The sequence below is a fragment of the Zootoca vivipara genome, chromosome 13 (genome assembly GCF_963506605.1).
Source record: "Zootoca vivipara chromosome 13, rZooViv1.1, whole genome shotgun sequence".
Lineage (NCBI taxonomy): Eukaryota > Metazoa > Chordata > Lepidosauria > Squamata > Lacertidae > Zootoca > Zootoca vivipara.
This window is the reverse complement of record NC_083288.1, coordinates 34,933,054-34,951,934: the sequence shown is the minus strand read 5'-3', so window position 1 is coordinate 34,951,934 and position 18,881 is coordinate 34,933,054. Positions and strand designations below refer to the sequence as shown.

Genomic DNA, 18,881 nt, shown 5'->3' with positions numbered 1-18,881 from the left:
TGGCTGTAGCAATTATTGATCGGCTAACTTAAATGTGATTTTAAAGCACAGACACAAAACCAAGAACCTGTAAGCTATATCATTTATTGTGAATAGTTTTATTTAAACCAGAATGCCGTAATGTTTCAAGATGTCTGTATATTTTGCAATCTTGCCCTCCACATTTTTCTCTGCCTGCTTTTGGAGTTTCTACAAGAAAAGAAAAGAAAAGGTCATTTCATAGGTAGGCTTTGTAAGAGTAGAAGAGGTCTGATGTTAAGAGAGCACAACATGCACACACAACCTTACATACAGATGGAAAACAAACTGTTGGGGGGAATTAACCAAAGTTCAGCTTAGGATATCTTCAACGATCTGAAGCCTATTCACCTGCTGGTGTGGCATAAATGGACACTCGTCTTGCCTGTAATAATAATCTAGGTTCTGCCTCCCTCTCCATTTTTAAATTAAAAGGGGGAAGGGAGGGAGAGGAGTTCCTTTCTCCACTAAACCCAGAACACTCCCCACAATAATTAGGAGTTCAGGCTAACTCACCTTCAGTTGCTTCTTCTTTGTGTAATGAATCTTGGCCTTTGCCTTGCGCTTCTCCTCCAGGGTAGCTGTTATGGCTTGGTACTTCCACCCAACCTCATGGGCAAGGCGACCCAAATAGGCAAACTGTGGTTGGAAAAGACGTGCATTAGCTTACAAGCCTCCAGCACTGCAGGGTGCTGTTCCACTGCACAAGATGTCACTGCCCACACACAAAGTTGGGAGCTACCTCCTTGCTTACCCCCTTCTTGCCTCTATCCACTGAATGCCACACAGCAACTGCATGGAGGCCTTTCCCCCCAAACCACATGCTATTGCCCACGGAGTTCCGCTTTCAATAAGATTCCTAGGGAGACTATCAGTTCCTTTCCTGGCACTTTCACAACCAGGCAAACCCTCCATCCAAGCCCTCAATACAGCACACGCCATGAACAGGGATGTGGAGCCTGTGGCCCTCTGGTAGTTGTTGCTCTATCCCCCATCAGCCCCAACTAGAGCGATCAAGAATGATGGGAGTTGGAACGCAACAAAATCTGAACAATGCCACAGATGACTCAAATTCCTGCTGCTCACAAACTGCTCTAATTTAGATATGCCTTGCTGATTACCCAAAAGGGCCGTTTGGCCTCCCCCTCAAAGCACAAAGCTCCAACTATGAGGGGCTGGTCTCAGATGGTAGTGCATGAAGAGTTGTGGTCTCATGGTCTTGAGACTCGAACTAATGGTGGAGTGTCATCATCACTGACCAGCCAATAGCAGCAGGGGACACTTGGTGAGCGCAGTAGCTAAGGCCATCTTGCCAGGAACAGTATTAAGGCGGCTTCTGATAGGTTGAAGCACCCAAAGAAACCAGTTGCGTAGGGGACAAGGCAGGTTTGACTATGACATGAGGTTTCTAGATGATCACATGGAGAAAGTAAGCTGTCGTGGGTCCCATTAATAGACTTAAGTATGCTCCCAAAGCAATTCCTTCAGAATTTTGTTCTTAAATACTATTTGTGGGGGCTTCCAGCAATAACATATAAAGCTTATTGTGAGTCAGTCCATTTGCTCCAGTATTGCTGCTCTCCAAGGCATCAGGCTACCTCTTTACAAAACTACACAAGATTTTCAACTGGAGTTGCTGGAGGGTGAACCTGAGTCATTATGCATGCAAAGCTCCAGGTCTAACTTGGAGGAGGGGGCATTATAGGCCCTCCCCCAGTTAGTGCTTTATGGCACTGGAATGCAGAAATGTTGGCAAGCCACTTTGTGTGGCCCTCATTGGAGTTGTAAGATGTCTACTAAATTTTTTTTAAAAAAATACCTTGCGTGTGGGTTTGAGGCGGACCACTTTCAGAGCTGCAGGGACCACCATCCTCTTGCGCTGTAGGAGGAACACATGTCCCATTAAGTAATATATGCAAGACAAAGGCAACTGTGAGCACTCCCAGAGGTACAATATCTGCCTCAGTGTTTAGATTTTTTTTCTCACTCTTCAAGTCAAACAATGTAGGTATAAGAGAAACATCACTGACAGAACAGGATCAAGAATAATGATGGCAAAGCACCAAAGACAGAAGGAAAGTTACCTTATCGTAAGGAGGGGGGATGCCATCAAAGACCTTCAGCCTCTCCAAGGCAGCCTGACCCCGTTTGGTCTTGTGTGGAAGCATTCCTGCAAAGGGAGAGGAGATGTGAAGAGGCTGGAGGAGAAGCAGAACTCCTAGTATAGGATAAAGAGCAGTATGTGTCCTCTAAAAAGGAGGGTGAAATTCAGAATAAAAATTTGAGGGTGGGTTAAATACATATGTGGGACATGGGTGGAGCTGTGGGTTAAACCAGAGCCTAGGACTTGCCGATCAGAAGGTCGGCAGTTCGAATCCCCGCGACAGGGTGAGCTCCCGCTGCTTGGTTCCTGCTCCTGCCAACTTAGCAGTTCAAAAGCACGTCAAAGTGCAAGTAGGTAAATAGGTACCGCTCCGGCGGGAAGTTAAATGGCGTTTCGGTGCGCCGCTCTGGTTCGCCAGAAGCGGCTTAGTCATGCTGGCCACATGACCCGGAATCTGTACGCTGGCTCCCTCGGCCAGTAAAGCAAGATGAGCGCCGCTACCTCAGTCGTCCACGACTGGATCTAATGACCAGCGGTCCCGTTACCTTTACTGTATATACATATGTCAAGGAGATAAAGAACTGCATAACTTTTAGAAGTCCGCCGCTACCTCAGTCGTCCACGACTGGATCTAATGACCAGCGGTCCCGTTACCTTTACTGTATATACATATGTCAAGGAGATAAAGAACTGCATAACTTTTAGAAGTCATCTGAAGGCAGCCCTGTATCGGGAAGTTTTTAATGTTTGATGTTTTTCTGTTTTATATATGCTGTAAGCTGCCCAGAGTGGACAGGGTATAAATAATAAATGTATTATTATTATTAACAACAACATGCCTCTTTAGGGCAAATTCTGGAAATGAACACCTATTGGGATGTATATACTGACCACCCAGTATTAGGGTAGCTTTTAAAAAACTGATCTTTGCTAATTGCAATATAAAGACATGAGCGGGCATTGGAACACAGCTATCCACTGGTTTTCACACTTCTCTGAATACTGTGATATAGTTTTTAGCTCAGAACACATCAAAATGTGTACAGGCAGCGAGTGATCATTTAGGTGTGTCTGATTATGTGTGTGACCATGCACGCTGAACCTGGAAGTCACCCCAAAACATCACAAAAGGGGGTGTTTGCAGGCTTTTTCAATGGTGTTTCAAATACTGTATACTCACTTCATTTCAACACGCGGTGCCTTGGAATATAACCCCCACGTAAATTGGGACTTGCCCATACAGTCATACCTCAGGTTACAGATTCTCCAGGTTGTGTACTACGCTGAACCCGGAAGTACTGGAACAGGTCACTTCTGGGTTTCAGCACTCGCGCATGCACAGAAACACTAAATCGCACTTGCGCATGAGTGCCAAATTGTGACACGCGTGCGCAGACGTGGTGTTGCAGGTTGCAAATGTGCCTCCTGCACGGATCACATTTGCAACCTGAGCATCCACTGTATCTAAGTGCATGTGTAAAAGACAGAGAAAAATTCACACATTTAACACAGAAATGGAACCAAAGAGACCCACGAGTGAATATATGAAAAAGGCAAGAGACTAGAAATGGTTTCATGTTAAAGTCTTAACATGTTTTAGTAAAAGTGGTAAAACACAAATTAGTGGAACTGTTGATTCCCACTGAATACTGATTTGTGAATATACCATGTGATGGGCACACCCCAACACGTTAATTTATCTTCTTGGTCAGATAAAAGTTGTTGAGAATACACCTACCTCGCACTGTCCTCCAGAAGATCCGGCTAGGGGCACGGAAGTGGTAAGGACCACGGGACGGGTTGGTGTTCATACGCTTACGCAGGAAAGCAAGGTACTTCACTGGGAGAATGGGAAAAAAGAATGGCAAGGTTAGAACAGGCAGGCAAGAAAGTTACCATGAGCACGAGGCTAGCAGATATGCAGTTATACGTATACTACTTACCTAAGCGTGATGGCTATCAAGCCAGTTTGCAAACTTTTCAAGACCCACCTACTCATTTCTTGTTGTCTAGAAACTATGTTTAGACTGCCTCAGGTTAATAACCACAGCAGTCAGAACAGGTCTCCATGCAGACCACAGGTCTTACAGACTCTATGATTTGTACAAGAACAAGGCATGCTGATGAGGAAATATTCTATATCAAATGGATACCAAAGAGGCAGAACTTGCCATGAGAGGCGAGGGGTGGTCTCAGATGGTAGTGCATGTAAAGTTATCTCATGGCCATGACACTCGAACTAATGGTGGAAAGGCATCATCACTGACCACCATCTCACCCATCCTGTTCCTCAAGCCAACGCCACTGCACACCAATGAGCAACAGTGGCAGTTACGACTGGCTAGCTAGTCCACGACACAATATCATAAGTGTGCCAACGGAAGCTGGCAAGAATGACAACAGAACAATTAAAAATGTTTTTAGCTGTTCTCCATATCTGCAGATGGCTTTAAATTGTTTGTAAATGTTTGAAATATGCTCTTAAATGTTAGTAATAATTAATATGCTGCCCACCCGACTGGGTTCCTCCAGCCACTCCAGGCAACTTCCAACAAATTAAAACACAATACCACACCAAGCCCTGGGTTTCTTTGGGAAATAGGGTGGGTAATAATAATAATAATAATAATAATAATAAAGTTATAAGCTCAATGCTATGTCTTTGGGGCAACAAGGAAAGCCAGAATCTGAATTTATGCAAATATGACACTTGCAGAGATGGTCAGTTGCCACAATGCTATCTCCTTCCTCTAGACCTGGCACAGGCAGGGAAAAGAGCTGAGCAGTCCACCGTTAACTGGCTCTTTGTCCTCTGGAATTCTCTTTATGGAGTCCTTAGCAGGTAGCATCCACATCTGACCCAAACCACCTCTGCAGCTATAATGACTAGAGAATTACTCCATTTAAAAGGGTCAAGTGAAAGACCTACTGTATTTGAAACACTGAAGAGCTGCCAGAGACAATATGGAATTAGATGAAACAATGGTCTGGAGCTTGCTGTGAGGCAGCTTCCCAGGTTTCTCTCTGATCCCTAGTTATCACTTGCAAGAAAAAAAAAGTCTTCAGCTACATTTCATATAAATGCTATTGCTCTCTAGTGAGTCTTCTTGGAGACTCAAGGATCACTGCCAATCCTCCCATTTGAGGAAGCATACACCTTCCCCAGTAAACAACACCCCCCCCAAAAAAACCCACTGGGCCTCATAGCATATAATGCTTATGCTTCAAACCTGTGAAGTCAGTATGGTACTACTTGGTCTCTGTAATAATGCCAACTTTATTCTACACCTGGGGAGGTTAACGTGCAACGTTCAAGATACTGCTGGACTTGAACTCCCATCAGCTTCAGTCTACATGGCCAATGATCAGAGATTATGAGACCTGGAATCCAACAACACCTAAAGAACCACAGGTTTCCCAGCCTTGTCGAGGATAAGATTGTTCAGCCTCAAAGACTGAAGGATTGGCTATGCTTGTCACAGATGGAGACTTTGCTTTATTACAGGCTTGGAGAAACATTCTGTCCACAATATAATGCAAGTACTTTGAGAGAGAACAGAATCCTAGCCAGACATTTAGACATATTTTAAAATCTGCTTTGGTACTCACGTTTGTTACGGTAGAAGTTGCCAGATATGTTGATCCCTTCGCATCGCACGACTACCACTTTGCGCCCTGGGAAGGGGAGGGGGAAGAGTGCAAACTGAGATTGTGTCCTCACCACAGAGCACAGGCTGGACACTAAAGTTCAGAAGAGGAACTCAATACTTTACCTGCCTGCTACATACAAGGAAATCTCATGTTTCCTAGCCCCTGGCCTGAGACTTGCAAGCAGAGTCCATCATCCTAGTACACAACACACACACCCCACTCCTTCTCAGCGGTGTGCTCAAAAGTTGGCCAAACGAAAGCTCAGAAATCACATGGATCTTCCCTCATAAATCAATGTAACAGCATATGTGTTTCAAATATATGAACCTAGGCTGAGCCCCTACCCCAGGCTCTGGCAACTTAGTCCCCGCCAGCACAGCCACAGTTCAGAACATACCATGTAGCAAGGTTAATAGCACTATGTAGCAAGGTTAATAGCATTTGGGGAGTAGCAGCAGAAACCTGGTCCCTTTTCATCTGATTCTCCTACTTGGCATGCACCCTCCAGTAAACACCCCTGAGGGAATGTAACCCGCAAGACAGAAAAAGGTTTATCATCCTCTACACTAGAAACTATGCCTCTTAATTTGAAAGGCGACATTCACTTTGCAATCCTAGAGAAATCTAAGTTCAAAGCACTCCCAGAGCAAAAGAATTTGCTATCACAGTTGCAAGGCTCAAAAAACAAACATCCTCAGACTACTCCAAAGTATATCAGAAAGAGCTGAATTGTTAGCACAGAAAACTGTGTATCCGCTGCCTGCTAGTAATACTCAGTAGGTTGAGCCTCTTCCCCCCTGAAACTGAATCTTACCCAGCAAGACTTGCTTAGCCACAATGGCAGCCAAACGACCCAGCAGGTGGCCACGTCCATCAATCACCAACACCTGGAGAAAGAAAAGTGTTTTAGTTGGGGGTCATGTGAGCTGATAAAAGAAACAAGGGGGGGGAGCAAAATTAAAAAATTATTAGTCAAAGTAAATGTTAATGCTTTGGCAATAATAAAGGTCTCTTGAGTGAAGCCATGGGGTTTTCCCAACCCTTCCAAAACAGCGGAGGAAGTGTCAGGGTTTGGCTTACTTCCATCCATGACGTAACTAAGTCCTATCACACTGCATAGTAGTCTGGTTCCTATTTCCCAAGAGTACATCTGCATCCTTATTTGCCAGTTCTCTCCTGCATAGCCAAACTTACTGCAAAAGCTGTTATTCTTGCAATACTGTGCCTGCTGCTGCACCAGGATTTTACCTTATTGGCTCTTCCTTTTCACCCACACCAGCTTATTATATAGCTGTACAGTTAGCCCCACTTTGTATACACCGAGAACCTGTGTAACAAACTATAACTCTATATTCAGGTAGGTAGCTTTGTTGATCTGACGCAGTTGAAATAAATTAAAAAATTGTCCAGTAGCACCTTAGAAGTGTGCATGCACACAAAAGGTGACACCCAAAACAAACCTAGTTTGTCTCTAAGGTGCTACTAGCCAATTTTTTAAATTATAACACTCTATAATAGCAAACTGGTGGAAAGAAGCAACAGAAATGGTGGCAAAATGAGGACTGAGCTGGAGATATTGGCTAGCTCAGAGGCACCACACCATTTCAGATGTGCAAAGGCTTGAGCATGGGAAGAGTGGGGCCAGGAGAGAGAAATAATGCAATACGGTATCCCGAAGAAGAGTACAGGTTCCTGACTGGGATCCTGCACAGAAGCACTCCTGCTGGAAAAAGATGTGCTGCCACATTTAAAATAGAGAGAAAGATTGTGATGGTGCAGAGCAGTTGCTTGTAGGAGCCCCTCTCCTTTCACACCAGACGAGCAAGGCTGGCGTGTACCTAGACATTTTTTCATTCTTTTTCATACCTTGCCTACCGATTTACATTTAAACATTAAAAAATAACCTTAAATGATTTTTTTGCCGTTGAACACCCCAATTCTTCCTTCCATTCAACATAAACTTGAAAATGTCAAGTCCTCCGTAGATTCCCATTAAAGAAGTTGCTTCCGATTAAAGAAGGAAAATAGCAACGTGGTGATGGGGGGGGGGCGAGGCCTGCTCGCAGGTACCACGCGGTCCTTATGTATGCCCCATCCAAGTAGCTAGTCCGCGGTGACGGGGAGCCACTCCACACATGCGCATCATCAGCATGATTAACCCCGTCCGAGGCCCCGGCCCAGGGTCAGGCCCCGCACGCAAACGCGGCAGCCTCGTCTCGCTTCCCTCCACGCCACAGGCCCCCCGACCCTCCTTGGCCTCATCCCCACCAGCCGACAGCAGGGAAGGAGGAGGCGGGATGCGGCCCAGCACGAGGCTCGCCGCCCGCCCTCTCAGCGGCCTCCCTGCCAGCTAACTTCCGAGAAAAGCAACCGAAAACCCCCCAGAATCAGCCGCACCTTTGGCTCCGCCATGGCTGCTCCTCGGCGGCCGAACGAAAAAGAGGCTCCGCCCAGCGCACGCCGCGGGGTTACCCTTTCCGGCTGCTACCGAAAAAGGTCGGAAAGCGCAGGGGCGGAAATGACGTTGACGGACAAGGCCGCGCGGCGAAGCCGACAGTGTGAACACCGCCGTCGTCGGCCGGGCTTGATGACGTCAAACGCAGCCTCGCCTCTCTACACCTTTTGCGTATTGGAGCAACCTCCAACATTAGACGGGAAGCGAAGCGCCTTTTGCTTGGGCTTCATTTTCCCCACTCCACCCTCAGCTTGTTGTAACGTATTAGAGCTGTCACTCTTATTAATTAGTCTTTTATTTCTTTTTTGGTTGGTACTTGGCCAATAAATAAATTATTATTATTATTATTATTATTATTAAAAAATCTTGATTATATTGCAAATACATCAGAACAAAGCCATACATAAAGATATCCAATAAAACAGAAAGAAAGAAAAAGTAAAGAAGAAAAAATGCAAAGAAAAGTAGACAGTAAAAGAATAAAGAAAAATATAAAATTTTAATACCCGGTACAATAAACACTACTTTACATAACAACAACAACAGACTTCCATCACTCTCACAACACTTCCTTTCACCTTTCATATTTTATCTGAATTTCAGTATTATCTTCATCTTAATATATAGATGTGTATATATGTATATTTCCCCTTTTTCATTCTCAAGGTCATTCTAGACACAGCCAAATTTTTACATTAGAACCTTGTCTTTCTAAATAAAGTGGGACCTCTGGTTAAAAATTTGTTCCGGAGGTCCGTTCTTAACCTGAAACTGTTCTTAACCTGAAGCACCACTTTAGCTAATGGGGCCTCCTGCTGCCGCTGGAACACGATTTCTGCCGCTGGAACACGATTTCTGTTCTCATCCTGAAGCAAAGTTCTGTAACCTGAAGCGTTTGTAACCTGAAGCGTTTGTAGCCCGAAGTACCACTGTAGTCATTCAAGCAATTCTATTCCTTCTTGACTGTATTGGCTTTAGTCTTATTATATCGGTCAATTTGGCCAGTTCCAAATATTCACATAATTTACATAACCATTCCTCTTGGGTCAGTACCTGGTTACCCTTCCAGTACTTAGCCACCAGAATTCTCCCTGCTGATGTTGCGTACAGAAAGAATTTAGTTTTTTTCTTTTGGAATGTCACCATTCAATATTCCCAAAAGATATATTTCTGGTCTTTTACTATGTGAAGTTCTTGGTAACTTTTTTATTTCTTCCTGGATCATTATTTCCTCCCCCCCCCCTTTGTGGGTACAGTATATGGAAACATGAGAATCTTATTCTGTTAAGAAGCGGAGGTGGGGGAATTGCATACCAACCAGAAGTGAGGTATTTTTAGGGAGGAGGTAGCGCACGAAGCATTCTACATAGGCGCCATTATGGGAAATTCCCTTCCCATTCTACGATGTGCATGAACCCTTGTCCCGCCCCCAGCCCATAGCTGCCAAGTCTCCCATTTTTCGCGGGAAACCCCCGTTTTTAAAGCCATTTCCCGCTGTTATCCCGAATGGCGAAATATCCCGTAATTCTCCCAGATTTTCAGAGCAGCTCCTGCTGGCCAGGGAGGCTCCTTCTGCGCATGTCTGGACATGCGTAGAACCAATTTCGGGTGCCGCTCTTCCCATGTCTGGGCACCGGAAATCGGGCAGCGCTGGCACCGGAAGTCGCTTCTACGCATGTCCAGACTTCTGGTGCTGCGCCGCTGCTGATCCTGGATTTTTCAATCCGGGAGTTGACGGGTATGCCCCAGCCTCCTCTTCATTTGTGCCTCGTGCGCGTCAATCATAAAGCAAAATGTCAGCCTCTAGCTTTGTAGGCCTTGCATCAATCCTGTTGTTACTTCAGAGTAAGCATCAGACACAGCGAGACTTGCTGTTGAGTGAAGAATCCTCTTGCTTTCAGTCTTTTTTAGTACAGCTTCTGTTGTTTATGTAAACATAAGTATACCTGAAGGAGCGTCTCCATCCCCATCGTTTTGCCCGGACACTGAGGTCCAGCACTGAGGGCCTTCTGGCGGTTCCCTCACTGTGAGAAGCAAAGCTACAGGGAACCAGGCAGAGGGCCTTCTCGGTAGTGGCGCCCACCCAGTGAAATGCCCTCCCATCAGATGTCAAAGAGATAAATAACTACCTGACATTTAGAAAATACCTAAAGGCAGCCCTGTTCAGGGGAGTTTTTAATGTGTGACATTTTAATGTATTTTTTAATCTTTGTTGGAAGCCGCCCAGAGTGGCTGGGGAAACCCAGCCAGATGGGCAGGGTACAAATAAATTATAATTACAATTATCATCATCATCAAACCGTCCAGAGAACTTGGATGGGTGGTCATCAAACACAATGAGGCAGGATTGCTGCTCAACTCCTTGCAAAAGCAACGCAACAGAGATAAGAGGCTGCGCTTCCCCGATTCTTTCTTCTGCTGTAATTTCATTCTGCAAGGCTGGGATGAGAGCTTCCATAGGCTCCGCAATAGGGGTGCAATAGCAAAATGGCTAATTGCAAACAGTCCTCACATTGGCTTTCTCATTTATATGGGGCAAAATGAGAACAAAGGGATTTATTGTACGTACAGTACTCACAGGACAACCGTAGGGACTTCTTCATAATGTTTGCAGTCCAGTTGCTCTTGCCTTATGGCATTTACTGATCCCCTCCGTGTCCCTTGCTATCCCACCAAGTGAGTCTGCAGAATTCCCAAGGTGGCTCCAACGTTGATCAGTGGTAAAGAAACTGCAAAACGTTCCGGTTCAATCTGCATGATCTCCAGGTAGAATTGTTCCCTCTGCCCTGTTGGCAGCCGCTCTGGAATGCTGCTGACCGTCAGACAAGATCAGGTGCAGTAGATCATTATCCCACCCGACCTGTGGCCAAGTTGGATAGAAACTTTTTGATAATACAATAAAAGAAACTACGGTAATCTAAATAAAAACAAAGGGAGAGAGTGAAAAGAAAAGAAGGTGAGGCCTCTCTCAAAGGTAGCTCTTGTCCAGGCATCCCCAAACTTCGGCCCTCCAGATGTTTTGGACTACAATTCCCATCATCCCTGACCACTGGTCCTGTTAGCTAGGGATCATGGGAGTTGTAGGCCAAAACATCTGGAGGGCCGCAGTTTGGGGATGCCTGCTCTTGTCTCACACAGAAAGTGGTGGACCCTCCCAGCTCTCACTTGGGAGCTTTCGTTTCTTCTCCCAGTCCCTCACCCTTGGAGGTCTTTCCTTCCCTACCTCTCACTCAAAGTCCTTCCACCAACCACCCATTTTTGGGCGTCCTTGGATCCCCAAAAATGGATCAGAGCACCAATGGGGGGTAAAGGGGGGGCTTCAATTTTATGCCTGTGCATTACATAAAAGAAATTATTCAAAGCATTCACTCTAGAATGACACCCAACTGAGAGGACAGGAAAAGGGAGTTTTCAAGCAAGGGGTTTCTGGGAGAGAGAAGGAGGAAGATGGGCTGAGATCCGTCTTGGAAAGGGAGACAAAAGGTTCCCTGCACTGCTGTGGGCCATGTTGTAAGATCTGGACTCCCTCCATGCAAACTGAAGGTGTAAATAGGTGAATAAACCATCTTTTATTCTGTGTCTTTTATTCTTCAAAGGGACACAGATCCTGTGTGTGCGCCTGGGACCCCATGGGCTCTTGCCACCGCTTGGCAGAGAGAGGGGCAGAGACCCAGCTTTTTAAACATTGCTGTATTAATACATGTCAGCAATGGTTAAACTTTAATCAACGTTGTCTTTATACTGGCACAATCCATGCGGACAAAGGCACAGCCTGCAAAATGCTGACAATCATGGTCAGCGCTTGTAGATCACTATGCAGAGGACTTGGCAAGCCCCATGCTTAGCACTTGGCAAGTGCAATCTGCTGATCCTCGGGTCATGTGAGGCTCCATGCTTTACAAGACCTGATGATCAGTTGGTTGCGGTTTGAGAAACCCAGGTCTTTACCGGCTCTACTGGCCAGCTGATCGATGGTACCTGCCACTCCTGTTTGGGTTGAGTCGGATCTTTTACCTGCTCCAGCTCCAAACCTTAAGTTTAAAATGCCAAATTTGGAAAGGAAAAATTGAGAGGCTACAAAACTCATAAAAAGGCAAAACACAACAAATCTTAGGCTTCTATTTACAGAATGTAAAATAAATCGACATCTCATGGCGGACGAGATTCACATAATAAGCAGACGCTTTGCATCTAATTGCATTTTATTCCAAAGCTTACAATCAGTATTTGCTGGCATTTGTTGCAAATCCACCCACCAGACTGGCGTTTCTGATAGTAAAATCTGGTCTAGCTGCCGCCTCGCCTGGAATGGGTCATGCGTGGTCCTGAGGATAGGACACCCCCAGCTGCCTACGGATTTCATCCAGGATAGAGTGGAGAAGCTCACTGTCTCCATGAGACATGATGGGGCTCTCCTTCAGGCCTGAGGGAGAGGAAAGAGAAAGGAGAATAAGTCAGGATGCTCTGCTGCTGTGCACAGTCCGCCCAGGAGTGCCCAAGACTTTTACCTTGAAGGAGACATTGCCTGACATGTTCTGCTTCATAGCGCAGGCCAGTGGATTTGATGAAGTACAGTTTTTGGGAAGGATGAGGAAGAGGAAACTCTTCCTTCTGTCCATTTACAACCAACTCGTCTGGGCACCAGAAGGGACCGGGGATCTGCGGGAACACAGCTGTGAGTGGAAGCATATACCAAAATAGGCCCTAGAGCTCTCAGAAAGGGGTTGTTTCGGGCAATTCATTTGTAAAGATATAGTTATGGGGCTCAAACTTTCCCAGGAGGGAAGCTCCGGGCCATGCTTATGCTGACATTTATGTTTTCCACAACATTTTGCACGTAGGTCAAAAGTTGATTCTTCCATTCAGTGCGAAATGTGCAAATTAAATAAATTTCTACCTGGTGGTTGTTGTTTTAACTCCGCGGTCTCCGGATACACACACGTGTGTGTATGTGTGCTTTTCTCTGTCCTACCCCCACCCACCCAAACCATCCTTCCTTACCATCTTGGTCCCTAGAAGAGCCTACGGAATCCTGGATTGTGATCCTCCTGAAGCTTCCTTTTGTTTCTGGGAAGATGCAAAGTGTATCCCCTTCTCCATGTGGTCCAGGACTTACCTCAATTATCCCCTTGGTGCCAGTAATGCTGGCTTTGTTGGGCATCCAGGCCATCATGGTATAAGTGAGGGCAGCTTGGCGTTGGCCAGAGTAATTCAGGATAACTGAAGCTGTTTCATCTACCCCTTGGGGGAAACAAGCAACAGTGATTATACCAACATGCCAGTTAGGCTGTGTTAGCCGCATTATATTCTGCATCCACTGCACACTGAGATCTTGTTTTTCCTACCTAGTCTGGACCTATTTGCACGTATTATACCCCTGAAGGCAATTCTTCACAAACTGGGCTGTGTACACACACACACACCACACATTTAAAGCACAATGCAGCTTTCCTACTAAGTACCGCATTGGCCCAAATATAAGCTGCACTCCCCCCCCCCCAAAAAAATGGGTTGTGAAAAGTTAAAGTGTGGCTTATATTCGCGGCCTTACCGCAGTGGTACACTGGTACCTTGGTTCTCAAACGCATTGTTACTCAAACACTACAAACCTGGAAGTAAGTGTTCCGGTTTGCAAACTTTCTTCGGAAGCCGAATGTGCTCCATTTTGAGTGTTATGCTTCCGGTTTGAGTACCCTGCTTCCGTTTTGAGTGTTACACCGAGGTCTGTCTGTTTTTGCTATTTATTTTGAGTTTTTGTTTTTGCGGCTTTTTTTGCTTTGTTTTTCTGACTGTGTGGAACCCAGTTCAGATACTGGCTGATTGATTGTGTGACTGCAGTACATTGTTTATTGCTTTCATTTTATGGATCAATGGTCCCGTTAGATAGTAAAATTCATGTTAAATTGCTGTTTTAGGGGTTGTTTTTTTAAAAGTCTGGAACGGATTAATCCATGTTGCATTACTTTCTATGGGAAAGCGTACCTCGGTTTTGGAACGCTTTGGTTTTGGAACGGACTTCTGGAACGGATTAAGTTTGAGAACCAAGGTGCCACTGTATCTGGTGTACACTTGAACCCCTTGTGCAAAATACTGACCTCTGGAGGGGACCAGGACCAACCCAATACTAACCTGTTCCATGCAAGAACCCTGAGGCCACAATGGACTCTGGCTTCTCCCCATCAAAAACCATGCAGGCCAGCTGAACACAGTAGACACCAATATCCAGTAAGGCGCCTCCACCAAGATCTTTCTCCACAGCCCTGGGGACAGTTTGGTTAGGGACACCAAAATCGGTTTGAACCACTAACACATCCCCAACAGTCTTTTGATCGAGCAGAGAGCGGATCTTCTCCAAAGCAGGGAAGAAGCGGGTCCAGCAAGCCTGAGGACAAATCAGAACATTCGCCTACTGCAGCCCCATGCCAGGGGTTTGTGCTCCCTTTGTTGGAGATGCCAGACCAAAGCCCATCAGTTCCATATGGTGCCCCTTTGGCCTTCAGGGAGCGCTTCTGCCTCTTACCTCCATGAGGAAGACCTCCTTTTCCCGAGCTGCCTGCACCATCTTCTTGACCTCTGCAGCGTTCATGCCCAGGGGCTTCTCGCAGAGCACGTTTTTCCCAGCCTGGATGAAGAGGAGGGTGGCTGGCAGGTGGTGGGGGTGCACAACTCCCACATACACCACATCTGCAAAAAGAAAGGGAAGTCCGGAGGAAAGCTTCGCTCCTGAGCTCAGCCACAGCCAACATTTATCTTGAGAAAGAGGCAGAGCCATACATTTAAAGCACACCTCCCTTAGCAAAGCGACAGTTCTCAGGATTCTTGTGCTTTAAATGCACTTCCAATGTATACAGCTAGAGTCTGAATGGTTGGGGAGACCCTCCAGGCCTGCCCATCTCCCCCCCTTTTTTTTGCTCTTGGTACTTTCCCTCCCTGCACCCCCTTGCCTCAAGCCCCACTCCTCAATGGCCTTGCTTCTCACCCTCCTTCAGTGATTTAGCTTGGCTGGAATATGCCCTTGAACTCCAACAATGCTTCTTGCTTGTTTGGAAAGAAAACAGAAAGGGGTGAAAGAGAAACTGTGGTGTTTGCAGCCAAAATCACAAATGCATGTTTCCTATTTCTCCTATGCCTGTAGGAGGTTTAGATCTAAACCTACAATCCATTCCCAACAGAAAATGGTCTACTGGACAAATGTAAACATGCATATCGTTTGCTCCGCCCACTTTTCCCTCTGCCCCCTCCCACCAGGGACATGTGGCCCTTGGAAAGTTGCCCAGAAGGGAATGTGACCCCCAGGTTGGAAAAGCTTCTCCACCCCTGTTGGATGATGTTCCCATTCCAAAACCCAGTTTACTTCGTACGGTAGAAGGGGATTTCCCCTCTCCCTTGGGGGGACAGATGTGGCACATCTGCTGCACATGCAGAAGACCTGAAGATTCCACCTCCAGCATCTCCAGGTGGGGCAAGTCAAGTATAGACCATATTGAGCTGGATGGACCCCATGGTCTGACTTGGAACAAGGCAGTTTCCTCTCTCCAGATGTTCCCGGGGTTTCGAGGAAGCTTTCTCACCAATGTCCGGATCCTGAGCCAGTTCTGCGTAAGAGCCATAGGCCTTGGGGATGCTGTGGTTCTTGGCATATTCCTGTGCCCGGCTCAGCTCCCGAGAAGCAATGGCCAACACCTGGGAGGTGGGTGGGGCGAGAGACAGAGGAACAGAGTATGACTCTAAAACAGTACAGGACTGGAACATAAAGAAAGACCACCTTCTGCTGGAAGGGCTTGTCCAGATTGAAGTAAAATAAAAAAAATTCCTTCAGTAGCACCTTAAAGACCAACTAAGTTTTTATTTTGGTATGAGCTTTCGTGTGCATGCACACTTCTTCAGATACAGTGAAATGGAAGTTTCCAGGCACTTATGTAGAGAAGGGGTGGGGAGGGGTGGGGATGGGGAGGGGGGATCACTCAGAAGGGTGGTGGAAATGGGTGATTGACTGACTGATAGCTGTTGATGACCGCAAACGACTGCAAATGGTTTTGCATGAAAAAGCAAGGGTTGAGATGGCTGAAGATCGCTTATCATGTATAATGAGATAAGAATCCGATATCTCTGTTCAAACCAGGTCCCTCCATGGTTTTGAGCTTGGTGATAAGTTGCAGTTCAGCAACTTCTCTTTCCAGTCTATTTCTGAAATTCTTTTGTAGTAAGACAGCTACTTTGAGATCTTGTATAGAATGTCCTGGGAGATTGAAGTGTTCTCCTACTGGTTTTTCTGTCTTCTGGTTCCTGATGTCAGATTTATGTCCATTTATCCTTTGGCGTAGGGTTTGGCCTGTTTGTCCAATATAGAGAGCTGAAGGGCACTGTTGGCATTTGATGGCATACACAATGTTAGAAGATGAGCAATTAAATAGTCCTGAGATGGTATGTTGGATGTTGTTGGGGCCAGTAATGGTGTTGTCTGGGTGTATGTTGTCCAGATAATGGTGTTGTCTGGGTGTATGTTGTCCAGATTGAGCAGCTACGGTATTATTTCCAGAGGGCCTTTTGCTTGTTCATCCTCCATCTGCAGACAGGAACATAACCTATGAAGAGGCCTGCTGGATCAAGCCAAAAGCCTATCTGCTTTTCCTGGGGCTGTCAACTGGATTAGACATTGTATAGAGCAGGCATCCCCAAACTCCAGATGTTTTGGACTACAATTCCCATCTTCCCTGCTAGCTAGGGATCATGGGAGTTGTAGGCCAAAACATCTGGAGGGCCGCAGTTTGGGGGTGCCTGGTACAGAGACTTGTGACTGCATACCTCCAACATTTCTCCGATGGAAATAGGGACGTCCCATCTCATAATAATAGCTTTACTATTTGCAGTATACCCCGCACACATCTTATTGGGTTGTCCCAGCACTCTGGGCAGCTTCCAACATGCATAAAAAGATAATAAAACAGTAAGAAACCCTTCCCTATACAGGAATGCCTTCAGATGGTTCAGGGGTCGGTTAACTCAATACTCTGCAACATTTCTCCAATGAAAATAGGGACATCCTAAGGAAAAGTGGCACATTCCAGGATCAAAACAGAAACCGGGACGGCTTCTCTAGATCAGGGACTTCCCTGGAAAATAAGGGCATTTGGAGGGTCTGTGACTGCTTGTCCCGCTGCCAGATGAATCCCAGGGGAGGCTGCCAGCTGAGTTAGGGGCCACAGCAATCCAGCTGCATTGTTTTATACTTTTTGAATGTCCCACAATCTTATCATGAAGCAGTTGTGTTCTTATAAATCAAGCACAGCTTGTTGTTTCTTTTTTGTATTCCAATGTATTCCTTATCAATAAAAAAACCCGGTGTGGCACGAGAAAGTGTGGCCCAGAGAAAAAAAGTTTGAGAACCACCGGGCTAGTGCAACTATGGATGGGAGGTCCACTGCCCAGATCAGACAGAACCTGCCAGCTACTGGTGAATAGTAGCTACACAAGTAAATCAGGATGAATACCCAACAAATAGGTCTTCTTTAGGAGCGTCTAGTTAGTAGGCCAGGGAGAGCCGCCAGGTTCACAATTTCTTGAATATAGGAATCTAAATTGCCCCTTTCCTTAAAGCCAGCCCCACTACCTTCTTCTGAATCGCATCTATAATGGAAACCACAGAACCACCTGCCTTCTCCAGTGATCTGGCACAGGGATGGAAACGGTTGGCCTTCCTGATGTTGTGGGTCGCCAACTCCCATCACTCCCAGCCAGCCCGGCCAATGGTCAGGGATGATGGGATTTGTAGTCCAACATCATCAGGAAGGTGACAGATTCCCCACCCCTGATTTAGCATCTTGGCTTCCAGAGACCCCAGTCTCTTTAATTCTAGTTCTCCCTTCTTTCCCGGGGACCAGGTGCCCTCCCCAGTTTGAACTTCCCATTCAGTTCCATAGGTGGGAATAGCCCCCCTCCATCCATCTTCGGTCTGTGCTCCACTTATTACCTTGTGGTCCTCTGATGGCAGAGTCTTCATAGCCACTAGAAAATCGTGGCTGATCTTGCCGGCAGAGCAGATCCCCCAGCGGGTGGCCGTCATGGTAGCAGAGAGGAAGAGAGAGAGAGGCGCCGTGTGTGGACGGAGAAAGGCAAGCAGTGCTTGGGGTGGCTTCTAGCGCAGGGAAAGGACCGCTGCCCCTCAGTCAACGTCCATGAAGCTTGGACTCTGGACTTGGGCACCTGCCCAGCTATGGAGCGAGAGAACCAGCAGGGGGAAGCAAATCCCTCTGATTGGGAATCATGAGACTGAGTTCAAGAGAGCACTGTCCTCACAGGACACAGGTTTTTGGGTGTGAGGAGGACAAGCTTTTGGGCCAGGGTTTATTCATGGCAGATCCTGCTAGGCTGGAAAACATTGGAGAAAGGGCCGACTGACTGATGCAAAACACTTGCTAGCAGCTTTCTTTGGCTGTTGCTTATTAACGCCACCGCTCTATGCTGGCCCATGACATTGAGAGTGCCCCTGTGGCTTCCATTTTGACAGTGATATATCAGCGTGGAAGATGATCCGAGGCAGGTGGGCTTAGGGATAATATGATATCTAGGATTCATTCCCTCTAACTTAGATGCATAAAGCATCTGTGCTGGAGATCGGGTATGTGGGAGAGAAGGGAAGATGCCCTTTTCTCC

At 46.3% G+C, this 18,881-nt stretch overlaps 2 protein-coding genes and 3 non-coding genes across 8 annotated transcripts; all 5 read right to left on the bottom strand.

Annotated features, from left to right (window-relative positions):
• Positions 1 to 82: 82 nt before the first annotated feature.
• On the bottom strand, positions 83 to 8,257 carry RPL13A (ribosomal protein L13a). Its single transcript, XM_035135708.2, has 8 exons — positions 8,171 to 8,257; positions 6,588 to 6,660; positions 5,732 to 5,797; positions 3,861 to 3,962; positions 2,103 to 2,188; positions 1,838 to 1,897; positions 535 to 657; positions 83 to 189 (listed from the first exon to the last, which is right to left on the bottom strand). The coding sequence occupies exons 1-8, from the start codon at positions 8,183 to 8,185 to the stop codon at positions 103 to 105; spliced, it is 612 nt and encodes a 203-aa protein (XP_034991599.1). The 5' UTR covers positions 8,186 to 8,257; the 3' UTR covers positions 83 to 102.
• On the bottom strand, positions 1,194 to 1,280 carry LOC118095935 (small nucleolar RNA Z195/SNORD33/SNORD32 family). The gene has a single exon (XR_004693848.1). It is a non-coding gene; the product is annotated as a small nucleolar RNA Z195/SNORD33/SNORD32 family (small nucleolar RNA).
• On the bottom strand, positions 1,974 to 2,052 carry LOC118095936 (small nucleolar RNA SNORD34). The gene has a single exon (XR_004693849.1). It is a non-coding gene; the product is annotated as a small nucleolar RNA SNORD34 (small nucleolar RNA).
• Positions 4,309 to 4,392, bottom strand: LOC118095934 (small nucleolar RNA Z195/SNORD33/SNORD32 family). Its single transcript, XR_004693847.1, has one exon. It is a non-coding gene; the product is annotated as a small nucleolar RNA Z195/SNORD33/SNORD32 family (small nucleolar RNA).
• A 2,226-nt stretch (positions 8,258 to 10,483) lies between the features above and the next one.
• On the bottom strand, positions 10,484 to 18,812 carry LOC118095891 (trans-1,2-dihydrobenzene-1,2-diol dehydrogenase-like). Of its 4 annotated transcripts, none has more exons than XR_004693838.2 (9): positions 18,199 to 18,812; positions 17,034 to 17,144; positions 15,800 to 15,911; positions 14,749 to 14,912; positions 14,358 to 14,610; positions 13,345 to 13,469; positions 12,737 to 12,887; positions 12,485 to 12,651; positions 10,484 to 11,088 (listed from the first exon to the last, which is right to left on the bottom strand). XR_004693838.2 is itself a non-coding variant. In XM_035137212.2 (8 exons), the coding sequence occupies exons 1-8, from the start codon at positions 18,289 to 18,291 to the stop codon at positions 12,542 to 12,544; spliced, it is 1,119 nt and encodes a 372-aa protein (XP_034993103.1). In that variant the 5' UTR covers positions 18,292 to 18,811; the 3' UTR covers positions 12,026 to 12,541. The 4 variants fall into 4 exon arrangements, 2 of the variants coding, with proteins under 2 accessions (XP_034993103.1, XP_034993104.1); XR_004693837.2 differs by having other exon boundaries at positions 12,447 to 12,651; positions 18,199 to 18,811; XM_035137212.2 differs by lacking the exon at positions 10,484 to 11,088 and having other exon boundaries at positions 12,026 to 12,651; positions 18,199 to 18,811.
• Between the last annotated feature and the right edge of the window lie 69 nt (positions 18,813 to 18,881).

Bases quoted from the DNA above. Each gene is read 5' to 3' on its own strand.
- LOC118095891 (XM_035137212.2), bottom strand. From the start codon at position 18,291: ATGACGGCCACCCGCTGGGGGATCTGCTCTGCCGGCAAGATCAGCCAC. The intron at 14,913-15,799 runs GTGAGAAAGCTT...TTCTTTTTGCAG, and splicing joins GGCTCAGGATCCGGACATTG to ATGTGGTGTATGTGGGAGTT. The intron at 13,470-14,357 runs GTTAGTATTGGG...GTTTCCCCCAAG, and splicing joins AGGGTTCTTGCATGGAACAG to GGGTAGATGAAACAGCTTCA.
- RPL13A (XM_035135708.2), bottom strand. The intron at 3,963-5,731 runs GTGAGTACCAAA...CCATTCTCCCAG, and splicing joins CAACTTCTACCGTAACAAAC to TGAAGTACCTTGCTTTCCTG. The intron at 190-534 runs GTGAGTTAGCCT...CTTTTCTTGTAG, and splicing joins CAAAGAAGAAGCAACTGAAG to AAACTCCAAAAGCAGGCAGA.